General features: G+C 48.1%; 2 protein-coding genes across 43 annotated transcripts in view; one reads left to right on the top strand and one right to left on the bottom strand.

Moving 5' to 3' along the window:
* madd (MAP-kinase activating death domain) overlaps nucleotides 1–2,609 on the top strand; it is a 42,657-nt gene extending 40,048 nt beyond the window's left edge. For all 42 annotated transcript variants that reach the window (XM_076018502.1, XM_076018328.1, XM_076018418.1 and 39 more), the window contains one exon: nucleotides 162–2,609. Coding sequence is in view for 24 of the 42 variants with exons in the window: in XM_076018328.1 (XP_075874443.1) it covers nucleotides 162–278 (117 nt within the window). In the remaining 18 variants the exon portion in view is untranslated. The remainder of the gene's footprint in view (nucleotides 1–161) is intronic.
* Nucleotides 2,610–3,167: 558 nt separating this feature from the next.
* Nucleotides 3,168–21,066, bottom strand: bbox1 (butyrobetaine (gamma), 2-oxoglutarate dioxygenase (gamma-butyrobetaine hydroxylase) 1). The gene is made up of 7 exons (XM_076018569.1): nucleotides 20,608–21,066; nucleotides 19,714–19,828; nucleotides 6,179–6,377; nucleotides 5,328–5,433; nucleotides 4,760–4,956; nucleotides 4,104–4,270; nucleotides 3,168–3,888 (listed from the first exon to the last, which is right to left on the bottom strand). Exons 1-7 carry the CDS (start codon nucleotides 21,010–21,012, stop codon nucleotides 3,728–3,730), a joined length of 1,350 nt encoding a protein of 449 aa, XP_075874684.1. The 5' UTR covers nucleotides 21,013–21,066; the 3' UTR covers nucleotides 3,168–3,727.
* Between the last annotated feature and the right edge of the window lie 459 nt (nucleotides 21,067–21,525).

Below are 21,525 nucleotides of genomic sequence, written 5' to 3'. Positions count from 1 at the left end.
GGAGCCGTTTCTCCTTTTTTTTCTATTATTTTAAGCATGAAAAAGCAGCGGGGAACTGACGGGGCAGAACAGAGAGCTGCTCGCCAGACGGACGGCGTCTGTCGGTGTTTTTTTTGTGCGCAAGCGGCCGGACGTTCACCCTCCTCACCGTCTCCCTGCAGGCACATCAGATCTGTTACTCCGTCCTCTGCCTTTTCTCCTACGTGGCGGCCGTCAAGGGGAAGGAGGCGGAAGGAGGCAAACCCAAGATGCTGTCGCCGAGGCCCCTCCCCAGCTAGTCCACGTCCCCCAACCACACACACACACACACACACACACACACACACACACACACACACACACACACACACACACACACACACTCACTCCCCTCGCAGTGCCTCTCTACCTGCAGCGGCATCCAGAACACCAGACAATCCCTGATGTTACTCAAAGCACACGCCCCCCTCCCCCTCGGCCCCGCCCCCTCTGTACATAAACCCCACCCCCCTTTTTTGTGCTTCCCCGTCGTGTGGACGTGTGTTTGTCGTCGTGACGTCGTGTAAATAACCTCCGCCGTCCTAAACGTGTATTGCCCGCCGGAGGCCTGGCTCCGCCCACCCTAGCCCATAGCCCCGCCCACTCCCCCGTGGCTGTTCCCCGCCAGCACAGGCACCGCGTGCACGCAGGTCCCGTGCACGAGCCAGGACAGGCTGATGACAGTCCAGTTCCCCGGAACCCGCCCTCCTCCTCCTGTCAGTGGTGTTACATGTGGTTTAACGTTTTAAGAATTGAAAAAACAAAACAAAAAACAAAGAAAAAAATACCTGTGCCAGGTTCCAGCCTGCAGGGGGCGTCTCGAGCCCAGACACCCCGGCCCTGCCCCTCACAGTGCACAGCGTCCCGTCATGAACCTTAACCTGCTTCTGCGTCCTGCACCGGAGCGCCGCATGTAAACGCTTTGGTCAAAGTGTTTTTGAGCCCTAACGATGACGTGTGTTTTCTTCTCAGTGCTGTTCTCTCTATCATCCCTGTTCTAGTTCTGCTGTAAAACTTCTCGTCTGTGGTCTGCTGTTATCAAGTGCATGTTAATATGAGGCTGGAAACAAATAAATATTATATATATATTTCTATATATAGTATTTATTTAATATATATATACATATAAATATGACATAGGTATATTGACTGTACATTTCTCTGGAATAAAATGTTACAAATTGTTTGGATTTGCTAGATGTGCAATACTTACTGAGTAGTTTAGCCATTTCCAGAGCCCGGTTCTCTTCAAACTGCTGTTCAGAGTGACGAATGTAAGGAAGAATTATTTCTTTTTTGTTTTTCACCTTCAATAATAGTTTGTGTCTATTGAAGTGAAAATGTCCTCTGCAGTCGGATCGGACAGTGCAAAGTTTTGTCTTTTTCCTCTCGAGATTTTGAAAACTGCTGCTGTGTGGAATCCTTGCTACTGCCCCAGGCCCCGCCCACTATCCGTGACATCACCGGTGTGTGGGTTTAACATTAGCAGGTGGCGTTGTTGCCGCCGATTTGAATTCACCTGCTACCAATCAGGTGACGCACCAAAAGGTTTGAATTGCTCAAATGTTTAGGAAAAACAAAACAACAATGCAGTGTTACACCTCAGTCAGCCTTCGTCTCAAATGATGTCAAGTTCTTCTGTCAGATTTGTCACAGGACAAAAGGCTCTAAAAGTCTAAGTTAAGTCACCTCGATGTCAAGTTACTGGTGATTGGCTATGGCCTCACAAGCATTATTAAAAGCTAGTAATGCTAATGACAACTAAAACATATCTTCTGAAAAAAGTTGTGATCCAAGTACAGTTAGTATCTACCTGGCTAGACAAACACACACAGATACTAAAGAGATAAGAAGGCAAAGCAATTCTGATTTTTTTTTTGAAGAAGAAGAAGACAAGCAAATAAATTTCATTTTTCATTTTTTTTCCCCCACCACGAATTTCCCCACCCATGTCTATTGTTTGTTTCTTACTCAGCCAAGGAAATGCACCTGTTTCTACATCACTGGTCAGGCTTGTGACTCACGTCCACCAGCAGCAGTTTCCCGTTGTGTGATTGGTTTCTTTAGATACGTTGAAGCCTAAAGCTGTGGTCATCTGGAGATCATTCTCTCTCTCTCTATGTATGTGTGTGTGTACGTGTGTGTGTGTGTGTGTGTGTGTACACGTACGTGTGTGTGCGCGCGCGAGCGAGCGTGTTCACGTCCTCCAGGTTAGCAATATACCGTGTACAGCCCTGTCACTGCGAGTGTCTCCGTCAGCCATGCTTGTATAGGAACTACTTTGACTGTGACGCAGGAACTCGGACAGCGGGACGTCCCTTCGGAGTAAAAGCGCCACACGGTGGCGCGACGATGCCAGAGAAACTTTTGATTTAAAAAAAAGAAAAAAAAGAAAAAAAAAAGAAAAGGACCTTTTTAAGAAAAGGGGGGGCAAGGAGAAAAGAAAATGATGTATCAAAGCGGATCAGCCCTCTGTCATTGTGTTAGCCAGTTGCTGTAACCCGGTGGGAGACGAGGGGAAGGGGCGTGGAGTATTTCTAGAACATGTACAGCTTTGGCAATATAATAAAAGTTGTCGCGAGTCAAACCAAGTGTGCTTCCGTGTGACGTGTTTCAGGGTTAAAAAGAAGAAGAAGAAGAAAAACTTCACAATTGGAAGACGTGGTGAGAGTAGGACAGATTTATTTCAGCGAGCGCAGTGATAAAGGCGACCCAGAACCCCATCACCTGTCCCCAAACACATCGTCATATTTGCGCGCACACTGTTACCAAACTCTGAAATCTCACTCTTCTCTCGTCTCAAAGCGCTCTCAGCCTCGTGCTGATTCAACGGCCAATCAGCTTCCCTTTTAGTGCCATGTTCAGAAAGTGACGGATGGGAGCTGTGCTTTAAAACCACAGAAGAAAACACGCAGGGACCGATCGTTGACCTCGCTAGCTGCTACTGCAGCATCCACGCTAATCTCTAGCTGCGGTGGCGGGTCGTTTCATCATCGTCACCGTCGTTCCAAGAAATAACTTGGAAGACCAAAAAAAAAAAAAAAAACTAAAACTGATTGGTCCACTCAATTCATTCTAAACTTACCGCATTCCATCTGGTGTGCAAGGTTAGCGCTACTTAAAACACATTAAGAAAATGATCCGTTAGCGTCTTCATTCTTGAATATTTTTTTGAAAATATATATCTGCTTACAAATCACCCCGAGCTGACGCAGTTCAATTAAATGTAGTTCACATGTTGCCTGATTTTGACACTAGTGCACATTAGTGCGATTAGCATGTATTATATAGATTGATAATGCCTTTTTGTAAGAAGCAAACTGGAACAAATTCTTACAGAAATGCAAAATTTAAAAGAGAATATGTAGAAATCTGAAGTGCATGTGTTGAGGTAGCCACTAACTTAATCACAGTATTTGCAAAAGCTGGAGCCTGAAGTTTGCAGCTTATTGATCAAGATGGTGAGCACCCACGCTAGTAGTTAGCAGCTACCACAAAACACTTCCTTTTTACTGCCATATACAGACATTTTATGTCTGTTTTTGATAAAAAACAGACTTTCTACTTTTTGTATCTGTTATGGTTAAATGCATCATTTGGTTTGGAATAAAATAAAATAAAAAAGTGAATCTGCAGATTCACATTTCTTCCAGATTCAGATCCACAGAACAGATTTTGTCACCGGTTCGCTTTCCCCTGTTTGGTGCGCTCACGCGTCCTTGTGCACTGACGCATGGAGGATTCGGAGGCGGGACATGACCTCGTCCCAGTCCAGGTAAGCGCCCTCCAGGTGTCGGAACGCACCAGGTTTGCTGACGTAGCTCATCCTGCCATGCAGCACGCGCCAGTTATCGAAGATCACCACGTCGCCTGCAAAAAAACAAGCAAACAAGAAAAACGACGACGGGCAAAGAGGTCAGAAACGGTGCCCTGCATCCTGTCTGATCCGAGCGTCTCGTCGGCTAGCTGCGCAACTGCCTGTAAACAGCAGGCTAAACCCCGCCGCAAAGCCTCGCAGTTTGTTGCCAGTTCTCCAGTAGGTTCTCCCGCAGGGGGAGCTGTGGGCAGGTGCTGCTCTCACTCACCTGGATCCATCTTGTAGGTCACCATGCTCTCGGGCCGGTTGGCGATGTCTGTGAGGGCCCTCAGCGCTCTGTAGAACGGCTGCACCTGCTCCAGTGGGATGTCCAGCACCGAGTCTCGGGTGGCATTGTTCAGGTGGATCTTCTCCAGCCGGCCGTCATCATCGACCCTGTGCAGCAGGTAGAGAAGAGGGTTTTTTTTATAAACCAAATCGTGAATAACAAAGGGTGTAACGAACTGAGAGAAGCACCTCTGTGTGATGCGAAATTTCTCTCCTTAAAAGAGCGGAAATGAGGTGAAACTCCAAAGGAACAAGTGAAGCTGCTGTGAAAGAAGCCAGAATTCCAGTGGAGAACACGTGACCTCCGACCCCTGCCAGGCAACTACGCACCTGAGTCCACTCTCATATCTAAGTGGGTTTTTTGGAACGGAAGGAGTTTCAAGGTTGTCTTTTCTGGATTTTATCAGTCGACTGGATGAAACATGCAGACCCGTCATCGTCAAACCACCGTCTCTTGTCTCTTTGTTAAGTTCATCCTGCACATCGAGTAAGTGGCCAGCAGATGGCAGCGTCTCACCGCGACGCGTTTGCCGGGAGTTGTCAGGAGGAGCCTGTGTGTGTGTGTGTGAGAGTGTGAGTGTGTTTGCCGCCACTCACTCGATGATGTGTTTCTTGGCCTGCAGGCTGAAGTCGCAGTAGTCCGTCCCGATGTCGGTGAAGTCGATGCGCAGCGAGGCGAGCGTGCGGAAGGCCTCGGGGTCTTCGGTCCTGAGCTTCTGGGCCACGTGGAAGCCGTCCACCATCACGCTCTCGCCTCCTTCTGCCGCCTGCCTGATGCAGTGCAGCACCTGCACCTGTCAACACACACACACACACACCTTCATTTTACAACTCGGATACGAAGCCAAAGCCGACACCAGGAGTTTCAAGCCAACTGTGAGAGGAAGCAAAACACTTCAACCCGGAAGGTCCCACTTTACTCCCCGACTTTTAAATGGTCCTTTTAATGCTGGTGGCAGACGGCAGCGGAGAAAAAAAACAGCACAGTTAGCCCTCTGTTCACAGCCTCCTACTAAGACGAGGTGGCCTCTGGGAGTCACTAGACTCCCTCCGGCAACTGAGAGAATTCAGAGCACCGACGGTGAGCTCCCCTCTGTGACATCACCGCGGGCGCGTCTGGCCAGATGAAGTGAGGATGAAATGAGGTGGAATTCGGGGGACTTACCCCGGGTGGGCTGGTCATGGCAGGGTAGTCGGTGTGGGCGCTCAGCGTCCCCGTGGTGTACGCCACGTTGTTCGCCATCTGCTTGTCCTCCACCTGAAACGTGGGCCTGAGGGCAGAGACGACGCTCAGTTTTCACACGCGGGACCTTCAAGCACACACACATTCAAAAGTTTCTGCACTCAACTCCATTATAACCAGCTTCATGAAATAATCTACTGGAATGCACTAAGAACATTACGAGCGCAGGGAAATCAGTCAGGAGGTGGACAAAGTGGAGGAGGGGGGGAGGTGGAAGAGGAGGAGGAGGAGGTGAAGAGGTTGAGGAGGTGGAAGAGGAGAAGGAGGGGCGATGGTAGGTGGAGGGGAGGTGAAGGAGAAGGAGGAGGGGAGGTGGAGAAGGAGGTGAAGGTGGCAGAGGAGGAAGAGGTGGAGAAAGGAGGAGGTGGAAAAGAAGGAAGAAGAGGAGGTGGAGAGGGAGGAAGAAGAGGAGGTGGAGAGGGAGGAAGAGGTGGTGGAAGTGAAAGGAGGAGAAAGTGGTGGAAGAGGACGGGAGGATGAGTAGAGGAGGTGGTGGAAGAGGACGAAGGGGAGGAGGTAGAGGAGGAGGAGAAAGAGGAGGAAGAGGAGGAGAAGGTGGTGGACGAGGAGGAGGAGGAGGAGCTTGGCGCTCCAGGCAGTCTCGGCACCAGGTGATCCTTTGGCTCCAGGAGGCCACAATCATCGGAGCGATGAGGCGTCGACAGATGGTTTTTGGGGGATGAGGACAAAGTCTTTTCTCGTTGCCAGGACTCGAAACGCAGCAGCAGCAGCAGCAGCTCTAGCGAAGCGGCTCGACGTCGGGGCAGCCTCACCCGTAGAAGGTCAGCCGCAGGTAGCCAATCCGCTGGGCCAGCCGCACCACCTGGCCCTTCTCCACCGGCGCCCCCTTCATGTACACCATGCCGACGCGGCGCAGCGCCAGCAGCCAGTCCAGCGCCGCCCTGTCGTCGCGGAGGACCTCCTCGAAGTCGGCGGTGGGGATGCGCAGCTTGGAGTCCCAGTGGTGACGCTCTGCAGGGGGTGGGGGGTGCGGAGGGGGAAAAGTCGGTTCATGTAAAACGGAGCCCATGCACCACCCGTACAGCGCCCCCTGGTGGCGTAAACCCGAGTGTCTGGTTTTGATGAACATCCACTTCAAGCTGCATAAACAACTGGTCCACTGGCAGGATGTCGACTGACTGACAGTCAGTGAAGTAAACTTTGCAATCACAGTGACATTAATCACACTGAGAAAATATCCTGTGATTGGCAACAAAAAACACTGAGCACTGCAGCAGAGTGGTGAAGGAGGAGGGGGAGGGGGGGGGGGGACGGGACATTCTAGTTGTCCCAAAGTGAACCCAAAACATCCCACGCTGTTTCTTCAAAACTTGGTTCGCCTGCTCAAGTTCGTATTTTATGTACCACCCACAAACATTATGAGTGACGAGCCAGTCGGGTCAGACAGGATGCATTCAGGACGGAGCGGCAGACCAAACTTGGAAGCTTTTTTTCTGTTCATCACATTCAAGGCCACATATCGCACTTGTTCCGTTTCCAACAGTTCTTCTATTGTTGCGAGGTGCGACGTCAACCGCATGTCACAGTTTTGTGCCATGGTGTGAAACGTACTTGTGTGTGTGTGTGTGTGTGTGTGTGTGTGTGTGTGTGTGTGTGTGTGTGTGTGTGTGTGTGTGCGTGTGTGTGCGCACGTCAGACTATTCTGTTTACAAAGTGACACATCTCTAACATTGTTGCAACTCTTCCTCCTCCTCCTCCTCCTCCTCATCTTCCTCCGGCTCGTCTTCTTCTGTGGTTTCACACAGCAGCCTGGAGCGCTCGCTTCTCACTTCCTGCACAAACTCACCACACGGGCTCCCTCGCACCTCTCAGAATACGTGGAAAATCACCCGCCAAACCAAAAAAAACCCCAAAAAAAAACAAAAACATTGGGAATTTTCCGCGCGCGGTCGGCGAGCGCTGATTCAAAGTTGAAACGCGACGAGTGGCAGCGTGCTGGGGTTGGTTTCTGCCACGATGTCAAGGCTGCAGGTGAGTCCCCTCTATTATGTGCGCCCGCACAAGGATCACAAAGAGTCTTCACCACTGCAGCATTTCACCTCAGATCTTTGTCTTTCTCTGCGAAGCTCTTTTGTCGTCACGACTCTGACAACCTCGCAAGGCGCCGCCTGCTCGCTCGCTCGCCCGCCCGCCCGCCTGCACGCATGCTGATGGCCCAGCGATGGGAGCTATTAGAGGAATCTCGGCCAAGGACACTTGACATTGCGCTTACAGTGCGACCTGGCGGCGGAGACCGCGGCAGGATCACTGCGACGGTCCAAGCACGATGTTAATTTGAACGAAAAGGTGGTTCGTCTGCCCCGGGGTGCAGGAGGTTTGCAGAGTGTGAAGGTGAATTGCTCATTCAGAGAGGGAGAGAGAGAGAGAGAGAGGGAGAGAGAAAGAGAGAGAGAGAGAGGAAGTTTGCCTGACAGACGGACAGACAGACAGACCGACAGAGAGACAGACAGACAGAAGTGGAAAAATCCTCCTGCAGCTCTCACCCAGCTGGCTCCACCTGTTTTTCCATACAGTTGCTCTCCTGTGACTTCCACAGAAAACAGCTGCTAAGTACATTTGCAAGAGGAGGAGGAAGAGGAGGAGGAGGAGGTGGTGAAGTTGAAAGAGGGGGAGGAGGAGGAAGAGGAGGAAGAGAACGAGGAGGACGAGGACTAGGAAAGAGGAGTAGGAGAAGGGGAAAGAGGAGGATGAGGAGGAGGAGGAGGAGGAGGAGGGTTTCAGCTGAGAAGACTGTGTACCTGCCTGACGCTTGTGGATCTTCCTCCTGCCTCTTCTTCCCGAACCCTCCACCTCACCACCAGCTACAAAAACAAGTTCTTGCGAGCGGCTGCATCGCGAGCGGATTACGCAGCCGGAGCCTCGGGGAGGCGGACGCAGCGGGGTGTGGGGGGGGAGCTCGCTGAACTTCATGCATAATTTATCCTCTTCCGACGTGTCGACAACATTTAAGGGGGGGAATAAAACTAAATAAAATAGACAATGCGATCGCTCGCCACGAAAGGCCGAGACGACTGCCGCGGCTGCCGGGACGCAGACGTCAGTCCGGACGGTTCCGACTGGCAGACCTCCCTTCGGGCCTGTTGTCACTAACAATCAGCCTCCGGCCGCACGCTTCGCAGGGGTTGGCCACCCGCTGCTTGTTGGGGCTTGTCAAGGCGGTGGGGTTGCGAGAGGGGATGGGGCGCGAGGCAGTCAATGAGAAACTGGGGCAAAGGTCAAGACCCAATGTTACAAGTGCTCCTCGTGAAAAAGTGGACCTGCGCGTCTCGTAAAAGAACGCGGAGCATCAGCTGGGCGAGAGCCCGGCACGTGTCTCCCGCTCTCGTGACCAGGAGCTCCGCTTTCACGCGGCAACTTCTGGCCGGCAGGCTGCAGCGGAGCCGAAAGGTCGGAGCGACGTCTTCATTCGTAAAAATAATAATTATCATAAGGCGGTGAGAAGTTTAGAGGTTGGGGGGAGCGAACTTAAACCTCGCGTGGAGGCGTGTAGCGGGCGGAGGGTCGGCTCACGTGCACGCGAGGAGCCCTGCTGGCAGAGTCTGCTGCTGCAGCAGCAGCTCCTCAATGTTCACCAGCCGAGCAACAGAGCTTCCACCACTGTGAAAACACCTTCTCCGGGAGCGATGGCGGGGGGGTGGGTGATTTTGGATCTCGTTACACCGCGGTGACGTTCTGAAAGTGTCGCAGCGACGAGCCGAAAGCTCAGGCCGAGTCAGAAAAATTCAGAAAATCCAATTTTATTTTGTTTTTTCAGTCAGTTCAGTGCTGGCGATTAGCTGCCGTTGTCCGCTGAAGGCCAGCGCACAGTTATTCCTCCGTCGGGTGGGAGTGACATTTCCAAACATCTCCTGGCCCGGACTCCACGCTGATGATGTTTCTGCACTTAGCCAGAAGGAAAAATTGCAGAATTTCCAAGCGGGAGGCGAAGCGTCTGAAGGGGCGCCACAGCCGACAGGCTGACAAGATAGTATATGTGCATAATCCGCTCTCCAGCCCCCCCCCCCATCGCACCGCCGCCACCCCTCCCAGCTCGGTCGCAACGTGCTACAGTGGCTTTTCCAGATGAGGGAACCCGAAGCCGTGGCTCCAGCGGCTGTCAGGCGTCTCGCAGAGCCGAGCCGCTTCGCTCCCCTCCGCGAGACGGCGGTGCCTTCAAAGGCCCGTCTGAACTGCCGCGGCCACCCGCAGAAGCGCTAGCTTTGACTTGGTTGAGTTTTTATCGCGGCGAATCAGCGGATCGGCGCTCCCTTCGCTGGGCCGAGTCAAGGTCAAGGTTCCGACGACGCACGGCTTCGAATAATAAAAAAAAAAACTCTGACGGCAAGAAAGAGGCTTTAAAGCCTTGGAGGTTTCTGTTGCGGACGTACTGGCATGATGGCGAATGTTTTCCACGTAGACTTAAACTACTGTGTTCTAGTAAGTAAGCTATTCCTCATTTTTTCATGACTTATGATATGAATGTTTGGATTTCCGCAAGAACATCCAATTTTACTGATTATATTGTTTAATTATGTTTGCGCACTTAATTATGTTCCAAATTGGTCTCTGTATAATATGCAAAGTAGCCTAATGATCTTGTCTCTAACACCATGATTGATTGCAAATGTAAAAAAATCGCAAGGGGGGGGGGAGGTTTACCATAAGCCTTGGCTTCCCACCTATCCTATCATTCATACGAAATAAAACATTCATTCATTCAGACTACTACGAGCTGAACAAAGCTAAACAACAATAGCGTCGGAATGCGGCGACAGGAAGCGGAAAGCGTCTTGGATCAGATCCAATTCAAAACGAGTCGGCGTTGACGGAGCCCAAAGCAGGAAGTAAATGGACGACTCAAAGGACCAAACTGCAGGCGCCACAAGTTCATTCAGTTTTCTGCTCTCGATACTGATGAAGCACTAGTGGGCACTGTCAGGCGGGCGACCTTAAAGAATGGCGGTGCAAGATGGGCAGCTAACTAGTAGTGAGACCCTTGCCTGTGTGTACTGTTATATATATACGAGAAGCGGTCTAACGGTAAACCAAGTGACTGCGATTGCACTGCGAGTATACATTTATGGGCAGTATGTAAAGGTTTCACTAATATGAAATTCAAAAATCAAGCCAAATTTGACACACTGGACCTTGTCAAGAGGTCAAGTGATGTGTATGTGTGTGTGTGTGTGTGCGTGTGTGTGTGTGTGTGTTTTGGTTGCCTGAAATAGGAAAGGTAAATGATGCTAGGCAATTTTTTTTATTCATATATATATATTTTTTTTTAAAAAACATCACGATGAACACTGTGCCATCAACCTGTTACTAGTTAATTTTATGTGTTGAGTTTTTCACGCTCAACTAAAAACTTTGGACATTTTCCGACATCCAACTTTTCTTATTAGGTGCGCGAGAGCGTCTGAATATAACTGAATATAAGACAGACGTGTAGGTATATTCTCTTGTGTTTGCATTGGCCACCAGGAGTCGGTGATCACCAGTTATCAGCACTAGTCTCACAAAAAACAAATCAAAACGCTTCAGATACTTTGGCCAGATCTGAGGAAGAATTCTTGTGTGTGTGTGTGTGTGTGCGTGCGCGCTCCATTTTCGCGCCTGCTGCTTTCTCACTGCTCCATATCCAGCTTCACACTTGACAGTTTATTTTGCAGGCCAGTCCGCTGGCGTCCACGTGTTCTCTGGCTTTTACCGAGGGCCACCGTGCTGGAGAAATGCTGGCAGGGGAAGTGGCAGCACTCAAGAGTCCAAACACCTGTCGAGCGTCGCACGCAGGTGGCTTTTGATTGGGTCAACAGGTTTTGGAAGACACTCCGCACAGTCACTGGGCAGTTCACTGAGCGAGGCGCGATCCTTCCTGCCTCAGCCCCTCTATTAAGACATGTTGGTGCCATTTAAGGCTGCGCTGACTGTTGGCTGTTGTCGGCGTCAGGTCAAGGGTCAAATTGCCAGCGCTGACATCTATACAGCTGCACTAAACACGATCTTCATGGGTCTAGGGGCTTTTAGAGCAACGTCTCATTAATGCATGATCATTAATGCACATCTTTCAAGGATTTAGATTTTTTTTCTTTTCACGTGCTAAAATTAAATCCAAATCAACCTGTTTTCTTCGAACCAGCAATGCAGACACTTGGTCTCATCCAATTGTGTCTGCCAGATGGTTTCATTTTAAACTCACTGTCATCTTGGCTGCCAAGTCAAGAGTTGATTGCAAACACCGAATTTACTCAGAATTCATTGAGGTTTGATGTGCAAGTCCCGCCTGAATCACATGGCAATTGCACATTAACCTACATTACGTAGGCCTCAGTCACTCCGCTTGAAAGCCAATAAACACATCTGTTCTCCGTTACTTTTCTCAAGGCCGCGCTCTTCACGCTGCCAATGAGGAAAATTGCGGGTGAATTATGTTTTCACCGAAGCGTCATTTTTCCTTTCTTAAGGTTTCTTTCTGGTTCTTTCAATCCTGTTGTTTGACGCACCAGAATGCAGAATGCAGTCGCGTTATCTCGATTCAACTAAGAGCCGACATTTTTGACTTTGGGTCTCGAAGGCTTAGAAGCCTAAAAAAATAATTGACGTGTTCGCGTCAAAAAGCGAATTTTGACCAAACTTAAAATAACAAGTAATAGGAAACAGGCCCTCATTTAGCAAACTGTTATAATAATATGTTTTTTGTTTGTTTGTTTGTTTGTTTGTTTCACAGTAACTCAATATGTAAATTACAAAGTTTACTGACCTAAAATACTTTTTGTGATGTGCAAAGTGTTTCACAGTATTTTTTTTTTTTTAATTATTACAAAAAGGAATGTAAAAACGGTGGGAAAAAATGTTTAGCGTACTCTAAGACATAGAAATTAGTTTGTGTTTCGAAAATACCTTTAGTCACCTGGACCTTTGATCGGGTAGATGTGTTTTTTTTTTTTTCCAGTTCATTTCTGTTAAAACTGGGGAGGTGTGTTTAGGAAACAATGAATGCCAGTGTTAAGTACAATAAACGGAGCAGGAGACCACAGCGCTGCTGCAGATGTAGCGGGCTGAAAGAGGACGTTTTCTGCACCGCAGCCCCGACGACCGCTAGCATGTCCGCGACAAGCTCCGCCCTCCACTCATTTGACAAACACACCTTTTATCTATGAAACATGCTCGCCAACGTCCGCAGCCTGGGGCAGACAGAGCAAGCAGTGTTTTCCTCCCCGAGGCCGGCCGGCCGGCCAGCAGGCCTCACACTAATCCAAGCTCCGACTCTTCCCTCATCAGCAGATTCTGCTTCCCAAAAAATTCGACTGAGCCCTGCAGAAGTTTGGCAAATTATGCTCTTTGTGCCAACTCACACCTGGTGTCTTCAGAAGTATTTTCAGTGCCTGTGTGGGAGGTCTGCCTTGCCAGAGGAATGAAAGAGCCAATCATTATAATCACCGAGCTTTTCCGCGCAGTCTGATGTGAAAAAAAAAAAGGGGGGGGAGGGGGCAAAATTTCAAGGGAGCTGACAAAAGGCGGCGGATTTAACCCAAATATAGCTGATCCACGAGGGAATTACAGGGGGTACGCTGCCTAACACAAAGGGTGCATGGGTGGGAAAGTGAGCACGGAAGACTCGGCTGAGCGCCAGTAAATATGACAAATCTCTGTTGCTAAAACCCCTAGCAGTCAATTACAGCGGCGTAGACAACGTTAAAGCCCACTTTGACGGAGTTTCTGATTTAGACTTGTCAAAGTCCTCCCGGGCTAATAATGCGATGTGTTCACGTGTACGGGAGCACGTGCAGGGCAGGGGGCAGTGGTGGATGGGGGGGAGTCATTCCAGCTCAAGCCGTAAACGCCGCGCAATTGACAGACAGGTTTTCGGGGGTGCGGGGGTCTGTTTTTCCAAGGATGGACCTCCTCGGCTTTGTTTCCAGGAGACTTTCTTTTTAACTGATGCGATGACATAGGAGGCTAAATTCAGACCAGATGCTCAAGGAGAAACACCCATCTCGAGAGGGAAATGACAAATCAGCTGCTGCTTGGCACAGTTGTATCATCAGTCAGCGGACTTAATGAAGGAACGTCTAAACTGAGGCTGAGGTTGATTAGGACGCTCGTCGGGCCTGATTCAGTCGGGGTGTTTGAAAGAACACTTCAGATCGGATCGTACGGGCTGTGACCAGTCGATAACGTCGCTTTGGCAACTGCACTGACTTTGCGCGAGACAACCACAAACCATATGGCACGGGTCCCTGCACTGTGTCCGATTCTGTCTTTTTTTTCCCCCCGCAAAATAAAAGCGATATTTCTAAAAAATTTTCGGACAAAGCGCAATTGCGATTTGCGGGCGTTTCCACTGAATGGTGTGAAGCACGTAAGCTCGTGATTGGGTGTGTCGTCCAGCGAGACCCCACTTTGAGGAGGACGGAGGTACAAAACATTTTGCGTTTTGGAGCAGCTATTTGACGGGAACTGGTCACGTGACCTCGTACGTCTCGTCCGGTAACGTGTAAATGCGAAAAAAAAGTGTTTCCGTGACACTTTTGCGATATACCTCGATATGGATACGTCTGAAAAACCACCTCATGAGAGCGTCAAAACATTTCAGCGATATTTCAGAGGTTGTTCGAAGTTTAGGTGTTAGCGTTACCAGTTCTTTATTGCGATATTTAAGTTTTGCGCAATTCTAGGGGTCATGGAAACGCAGCTCGTGACGCATGGACTTTGCCGGGAGACACATTAAGCTGCCATTTGTCTGGTTTCCATGTCAACCAGCTGCATTACACCGACTTCGCTGCCCAGCCACATCTCAGTTTCGATCAGTCGGGCCATTGTGTGCGTTCATGTTCTGTGAGCACAATAAATAGCGGCACGTTGGTTTTCAAAATTCTGCATTTTAAAATCGTCCAACCAACTGAGTGATGCAGATACAGCAAACTGTGCTGTCATCCGGCCACTCATACGAGAATAGTTTGGGGTTTTGTTGCTTTCCTTCATTTAACCTTCCAATAGTATTTCACACCCTCAAGACCGGAAGACAAAGCTCTAATTTGCTGGACTGTCGCTGTGTGTGCAGGAATTTGGCAGCGTACCATAATAAACGTAGAAGAAATAAGAGGTTACGAACCAGGAACAAAACAACCAGTCACTCCGGCAACTCCCAACTTGGCGATCCAAGGACTCGGAGAGGTCCGATGGAATTACGTTTAATTGGGCGAGTTGCAGTTCTGCTTTCAATTCAGCTGGCATTTTTTTCAAGTTTAATGCTACCAATTAGTGCAAATAGCTGTCATTTTGAGTTCAGTGTTTGCTGCATCGGAACTTATTTGGCTGATGGGTTTCCATCCCCCCCGATTCCGCACATCAACTCTTACTTTTTTTCTTTTTTTTTTCAAGCAAAGTCAGAAACCACTTCAAGCGAGCTTTTCGAGAGTCGGACCCTGCGCACCCCAAATGTTAGTTTTTCCATCACCCCTTTCCAATGTGATACTCCAAAATACACATGAAAACAGGGAGATGGAAACCCGGCGACTGTGGTCTTTCTTTATACCCTCAGGACGGAGTAGATTTGATTTACAAAGAATCAAAGCTAGGAATCCAAGAGTTGCTGTTTAAAAGCAACCACAAATCTGTTGCGGATTTGCAGGCACCTTTTTCCACGGTTCTGACCTCTCAGGAGCGCTACAATTCTTTTCTAAGGCTGCAGTTTCTTCCCCTCTTCGCTGTGAAGTGCGACATGTGGCTGAGCCAGTGTACTTTTTAACAGTCCTTTTTGAAAATCTACAAACTTAGCTCCGGGTGATCTTTGGCAGGTCAGAGTACAATTTACGATGGACAACTGTTGGAGCAGGCAAATGACATTGCAGCTTCAGGGATGAGTTCTAATTAATCGCACTCCAGGGTGAAACAAAGAAATTCACAAAAAATGTCCGGCATAAAACTTTTAGGGTTTCGTAAGGTTTTGAAATATAGCCATTAAGATTAATGGCCTTGTGGTCCTCTCATTACCATATCAAAAAAGGCAATAGACCAGGAAATTAAGCATATAACTAGTAATAAAACTCCACAAATTGACTTTGAGCCATTAACGCAAATGACATGTTGACACTGAAGCAATTAAAACGGTGTAGTGGTTTAGAAGGCAGTTATAAAGAGTTCTCTACAGGAGATGATGGCCGATGTATGCTGGTGGACGGCCGCGAGACCAACTGTAAGTCATGAGTCTGGCCATATTTTCGACATTGCTCCAAAATCCATCCAACCTGTTTAACTTCCACCTCCCGCAAATGCACTGACACATAATTATTCACGATTCCGACCACGACTAACCAGAGATGACAGGCTGAAAGCGGGAGGCCTGAGATGATGACATGGTTTCTAATAGTCAAAGCATCTGGCAGTCATTGGGGTGAATCACTGACAGATTCATTGGGAAGAGGAAGAGTCACAGCCGATAAGGCTGAGAGTGACAGAGGCTCGCAGTAATCCTCCGAGCAGTTCGACATAATCACTTTCCTCTGAGTGACATCAAAGGTTCGACGCAGGGCTGGATGATTACAGCGTGAAAAAAAACAAAAAACATCATCAGGTTTTTTTTTTTTTGCTTTTTTTAAATGTTGCAAAAATTGTGATTATTAAGCTAAATTACTTACCGATTTGGAAAATTTAGGGAACCATTTCAAATATTATGTCACGTCTTTAGCAAATTGTCACTAAATTAAGCTAGCTATTGTTCTAGTTGGTATTGTACGGTGTAATGTGGGTAGTTTAATGCAGGGACACTGACGAGACTACACTTCTGTCCTGCATAAACTGCTCTGTGCTGCATCGGGGCCATTGTGCTGCGGTCTCCAGCAACGGCAACAGGAGCCTTGTGTACTCTGCTGCAGATGACAGTGGACATACGGCCGCAGCCAGCGGGAGCCTCCAAGCCCCCTGGAACTGACACCTCTGCTACTGTTCCAGAGTGGAGACATGAATACAAAGGAATCTATGGGCCTTTCATGATAATTCATGATTAAATTGGAGCCCGGTTAAGTGCCCAGCCCCCCCCCAGCTAACAGTGCACATGCCAGTTAGGAACCTGGATGATGTTCCTAAAGGCAATGACCGATGCATTTGGTGCTCTGTGAAGAGAAGCCTGATGTAGAGAAGCTTCTGCACAGGAGGGATCATGTTAGCAGGTTAACGTGTCTCAAATCTGCTTTGCTGTTGCTGAAACCAAACTCAGTAAAAAAAAAAACTTGCTACCTGGCCACATCAGGCCACGTGCACCGTGCAAAAAAAATGGCACAAGTTGCTTTTTGTGGTTCGGCAAACCACAACCTCAACTACCATGACCAAAGACTATATGGGGAAAAAAAGAAGTGAAACCCCTAAGACCTTTGTGCTCACCGTGTCCACTTTTAGGACACGAACCCAAACGCCTCGTAAAAATCTTATTTACACAGCCAACAAAAGACTAAAGATCACTTTGACCTGCCGGGGTCAAAGATCCATCTGACTTTCTACGAGGTTTCCTAAGGTTCAGTCAGAGGTCTCCCAGAATAAGACAACGCGACAGAGCAAACGCAACACTACATGAAAGCAATGCAACTGATGGTGTCACTGGGCCAAGCAATGATAAACCTCTGGTATTACGTAAATAAAAATAAAAATAAAATAAAAACAAAACGTGTGTCAATGACATAACGGGCTCAGTGTGACACTTTGTTTTTTCTTTTTTCTTATCTGCATCTTAATATTCCTGGTATCTGAAAGGTTGTAACTCTTTGATCCAAGTCCTTAAATGTCACATAACAGCTCTGTCACTCATCACACCATGAATAATATGTGATAACATGGTTAATTATTAAAGAAGGACCTATTGATTAGGATGACTGGCTGCTCCTTTAGACTTTCTCAAGTAAATAATCACGTCGACACAAAGTGATAAAAGTCAGAGGTTAAAATTCCTGGTTGCACACATCTCCAGACCCGGAGGGGGGAAAAAAAATCATTCCCACAGAAGGAAATAGCAACCACGGTGAGCTCATGTTTAGAGAGAACATGCAGATCTTTTCTAGCCGCACGCTCCAAAAAAAAGTTTTCCATATGGCGGAGGCTGCAAGAGGCTCATAGCTATGCAGACGTCAAACAGTCAGACGGTCTGCTGCCTTAAGCCGTTTCACATGCAAACACACTGAAGGTCTGTGTGGTTTTGCCTGGAGTAGCTACTCAAGCAATCTTGCAACCAAAAAAAACCCCACACTATTTCATCCAGTACAATGGTAATTTATTTTTTAAAAAAAATATTCCTGAGAAACGATGACGACTCATTACAAAAAGGTTAAATTACCATTGAGGATTAATGGAGATGATTTTAACAAATGACCAACGGGAACCACAGTGGGACCTGAAACTTTTTCTTCCCGGTATCATCAGAAACCATTAAAATGTGTGAGAAGCACACAGACGCATTTTAACAAATGCTCCGCGTCTCCCTGGACTCTAATGGCTGCCGCTGAACAAGGCACTTCAGTGTGGGTTGTTGCACAGCGCCATGGAAACGGCAAGCAGCGGGAAAAACATTAGTGGAGACATTAAAAGCAGGAGGTATGGCGCGGGGCTGAATAATATTCCCCCGGCTCAAATTTTCATATTGACCTCGCTGTGTCCCGAGCGCGGCGAGATCTCACTGCTGGGAACGCTTTAACAGGCACCGCCGGCCCAGTGAAATGTAGGTGCTCAACACGAGAGAGGAAACAGAAATTTAAACTGTTGACTTCGCTCCAGTGAGCAAACGTCACCGAGAGGCAGGGAGGCGAAAAGAAAAAAGAAAAAAAGAATCCTCGCTGATGAACTCTGGTGTATCTTTTGTTTTTTTTGGAGGAGGAGGTCAGGGAGGAGGATCAGGCTGGCACTCTTTGGGAAATAGTCCGAGTGTATGTGCACGGCGCTATTTGTGTTCCGGTGTGTTGCTCCTGGCTCTGCGCTGAGAATGTCTGAACACAGAGTACACTGCAGAGTGAGTGGCCCTGTCGGTAAAGCGCTGCGAGGGGGATCTGTTTACACTCGGCAGACACATAACCTTAATGGGTCTGGAGCGGAGCGGGAGCCGCTCGGCCCTGTGGCTCCTTCAGGACCTCGTGGGTATACACAAACAGACTGTAGTCCGTCCCCCCCCCCACCCCGTACACCCAGCCCCCAGCCCCCACCCCGCTCCTCCGCTGCGTTGCCGCTACCTTGTTTCGCAGGGCTATCCAGTGATGTCTGGCAAGCTGGGAAGCCTATCAGGTCACTGCAAACAGGCCGTAAAACTAATTGTCTCCCCAGCCTTCTGACGGAAATCTTTCTTTTTACGGCCTTGTTATGATCATAAAGACAGAGGTTTAATTCAGAGGCTTTTTTCAGGAAAGGTCAGCAAGGGACTTATTATGTCAACATTACATAATCACTGCTGCTTTTTTTTTTTTTTTTTTTAATTTGCTTGCAATCAGCAACAACAGGTTGAACACTGGGTGCACACCAAAACAAACCAGTGCAGTAGCCTGGGTTGCAACGAGCACTCAAAATCCACTGACCTAATAAGAAAAAAGGCATCATCACATTTCAAAACTGTGATACTCTTCACATAAAGCACTTCGAAAAACAACAAAACCAACATCTGCACCAAAAGAGTCAGAACCCATTTGTAAGAACCAAGTACTTTTGTTAATAAATAAACAAGTAACATAAGTACTCTACTAAGTAAGAGGGTTCTTCCGTTCATTTAAGAGAACATGTTTTGTGCTTAGTCATTGTGTTTGAAGGGTAAACTGAATGTTCGGCCCACAGTTATGTGACTCTTCTCCTCATGTCTCACTCTACTGACATACAGTATAATTAAGTTTCGCTGAACAGGATCGTTGTCGTGCACTCATTTCTACAAATAAATCAGTAGTTCCTTCACTTTGTATAAAACAAATAGGAAGTTTTAAATCAGGCATGGCCAAACTACGGCCCGCGGGCCAGATGTCTCTGTCCGGCCCGCGTGAAGGCAGTCATAAATCATCTCCCCCCCCCCCCGAAACTTTGGCGACACGTAACTTTGCTGACACGTTAGCGTAGTGCGACAGCGATAGCGTGCTCCCCCCCCCCCCCGTCAACGAAACTGTCGTGGCCCGATGCAGTTCTGTCATGTGGCCCATTGCAAATAAAGTTTGGCCACCCCTGTTTTAAATGATTACACTAGTTTCGAACGGATGTAAATTGCCCTCGTGTCAGTCTAGGTTCCCTGAAGTAAGCAGAAAATAAGCAAATCGGCAACAGAAGATGAAAGTTGAAGGTCAGGGGCTGTACTCACCGTTGTAGAACAGCTCCTCTTGCAGCGCTTCTCTTGCAGCTGGAGAGAAACAGCGTTTCTTCAGCCACTCGGGGTCGAACACGCTCGTGTGCTTGTCAGGCCACACAATGGACACCTGTGGGGAGAGAAAACCTGAGTTGCTCCACTTCAACATTTGAGGCATCTTTTCTGTTTTTCAGAAAGAACGAATTGCGATGAAGCCATCAGCTGCAAGCGGATCATCTCTCCTTTTAAATAAGTGCAAAAGTTTACAGCCTGGAAAATTAATGACTGAGGATCTTCAGCTTGTGCCAATTTCATTATTTAATCATATTTTCAGCTGTTTTGATGAAGTAGATCTGTCGATTCCTTAAAGGATGATTCTAAAATTCCACTTTTTGATCCATAAACCAGGGCAGAAAAAATATTTTTAGGAGGATTTCTTTCTGTTTCCCCCATCTGCTTTTCATACTTGAGCACTCTATTTGCCAGTGGCTTGTCTTATCCTTGAGGCAAATGCAAAACTGTTGTGATGGCACTTGAAAACATGTCTTTATTATAGCAGACTGCAGTGAAAAAACAACACAAGACAAGAAATTAATTGCCATTTGATTTTCATCAGTCAAGGATGACGCCACAGTCTGGCAGCACCAATAGAACAAGACCACCACCCACTCAAGACAGAGACGGGAGGAGCCCACCGAGCCGGTTAGAAGGAACAAACATCTGCTTATGCTCAAAGTGGACGGACTTTCAGATTTAACAGTGGCCCACTGTATGCTCTATTAAATTACTGGACATTTATACATCCAGAGTGGGAAATTTATTGGATCCACTTTGGTCTCAAAATAATATACTGTCCATTCATACTTGGGCTGAGCCCAGAAAAACACATCACAAACGGCAGCTGCTTACCTTGTTGTCCCCGGTGACGTCGACTGAGTCGACCCCTGTGTTGACGTCCACGTTGGACATCAACAGTTTGCGCGCCTGCGCCGACTGCAGCGTGCACATGGGACACTGGCAGTTGTCCCGCAGCCAGGCGAAGGGATAAAGACTGTGGCCTCCATCTTCCCAGTCCACTTGCACCATCCGCTCCTTCTTCAGAGCCTGAGCATGTCTCACAGACTGGCGACCTGATGGCACAGACGCCGATCGCAGGGTGTGCTGACCACAGACCTGCACCGACGGCAGAGTCCCGCGGAGCCGACCAGCAGCCGCTTCCGTCCTGGGAGCAGCTCTCAGAACTGGGCCGGACAAGGCGGAGGTGCTCCTCTGCAGGACCGGCAGGGACACTCGGGCAAATCTACTCATCCACATTTTGGAAGTGTGAGTTCTAGACGGCTGTGCCTGTCACTCGGTAGAGGACGTCAACTCTGCGAGCAGAAGAAGAAGACGGTATTAAGTTATTCAAATGACGTCACAAATGACAAAGCAGTATTGCAACATAGAATGCTCAGGGAGTGCCTATATAAGCAAGGTACACCTTATAAAAACACACACACACACACACACACACACACACACACACACACACACACACACACACACACACACACACACACACAACTTTCAGTTGTTTCAGTTTGAATGCTTTCACACTTTTATAGTTTGCTGTTGAAATAAAAATGTATGATCAGAGCAGTGGAGTTGTAAGTAAATTCAAACAAAACAAAAAACAACAACCACAATTTACTCTCCCAGCTGAAATGTATAAAGTGACAGGACACTGATCACTATTAAGACTTTTAAAGGTTTAAATAAAATCATGCAATCAGAATCTGGTAATAGAGTAAAATCAGACAGACCAGTTCATCTAAATCCAAAAATGAT

Source organism: Nelusetta ayraudi, unplaced genomic scaffold (genome assembly GCF_046127955.1).
Source record: "Nelusetta ayraudi isolate G7.1 ecotype Tasmania unplaced genomic scaffold, CSIRO-AGI_Nayr_v1 ptg000002l, whole genome shotgun sequence".
NCBI classification, from domain to species: Eukaryota; Metazoa; Chordata; class Actinopteri; order Tetraodontiformes; family Monacanthidae; genus Nelusetta; species Nelusetta ayraudi.
The sequence above is the reverse complement of the archived record's forward strand: the minus strand, read 5'-3'. Positions and strand labels throughout refer to the sequence as shown.

Bases quoted from the DNA above. Each gene is read 5' to 3' on its own strand.
- bbox1 (XM_076018569.1), bottom strand. From the start codon at position 21,012: ATGTGGATGAGTAGATTTGCCCGAGTGTCCCTGCCGGTCCTGCAGAGG. The intron at 19,829-20,607 runs GTAAGCAGCTGC...CTCTCCCCACAG, and splicing joins ACGTCACCGGGGACAACAAG to GTGTCCATTGTGTGGCCTGA. The intron at 6,378-19,713 runs GTGAGTACAGCC...CACCCCCTGCAG, and splicing joins AGAGGAGCTGTTCTACAACG to AGCGTCACCACTGGGACTCC.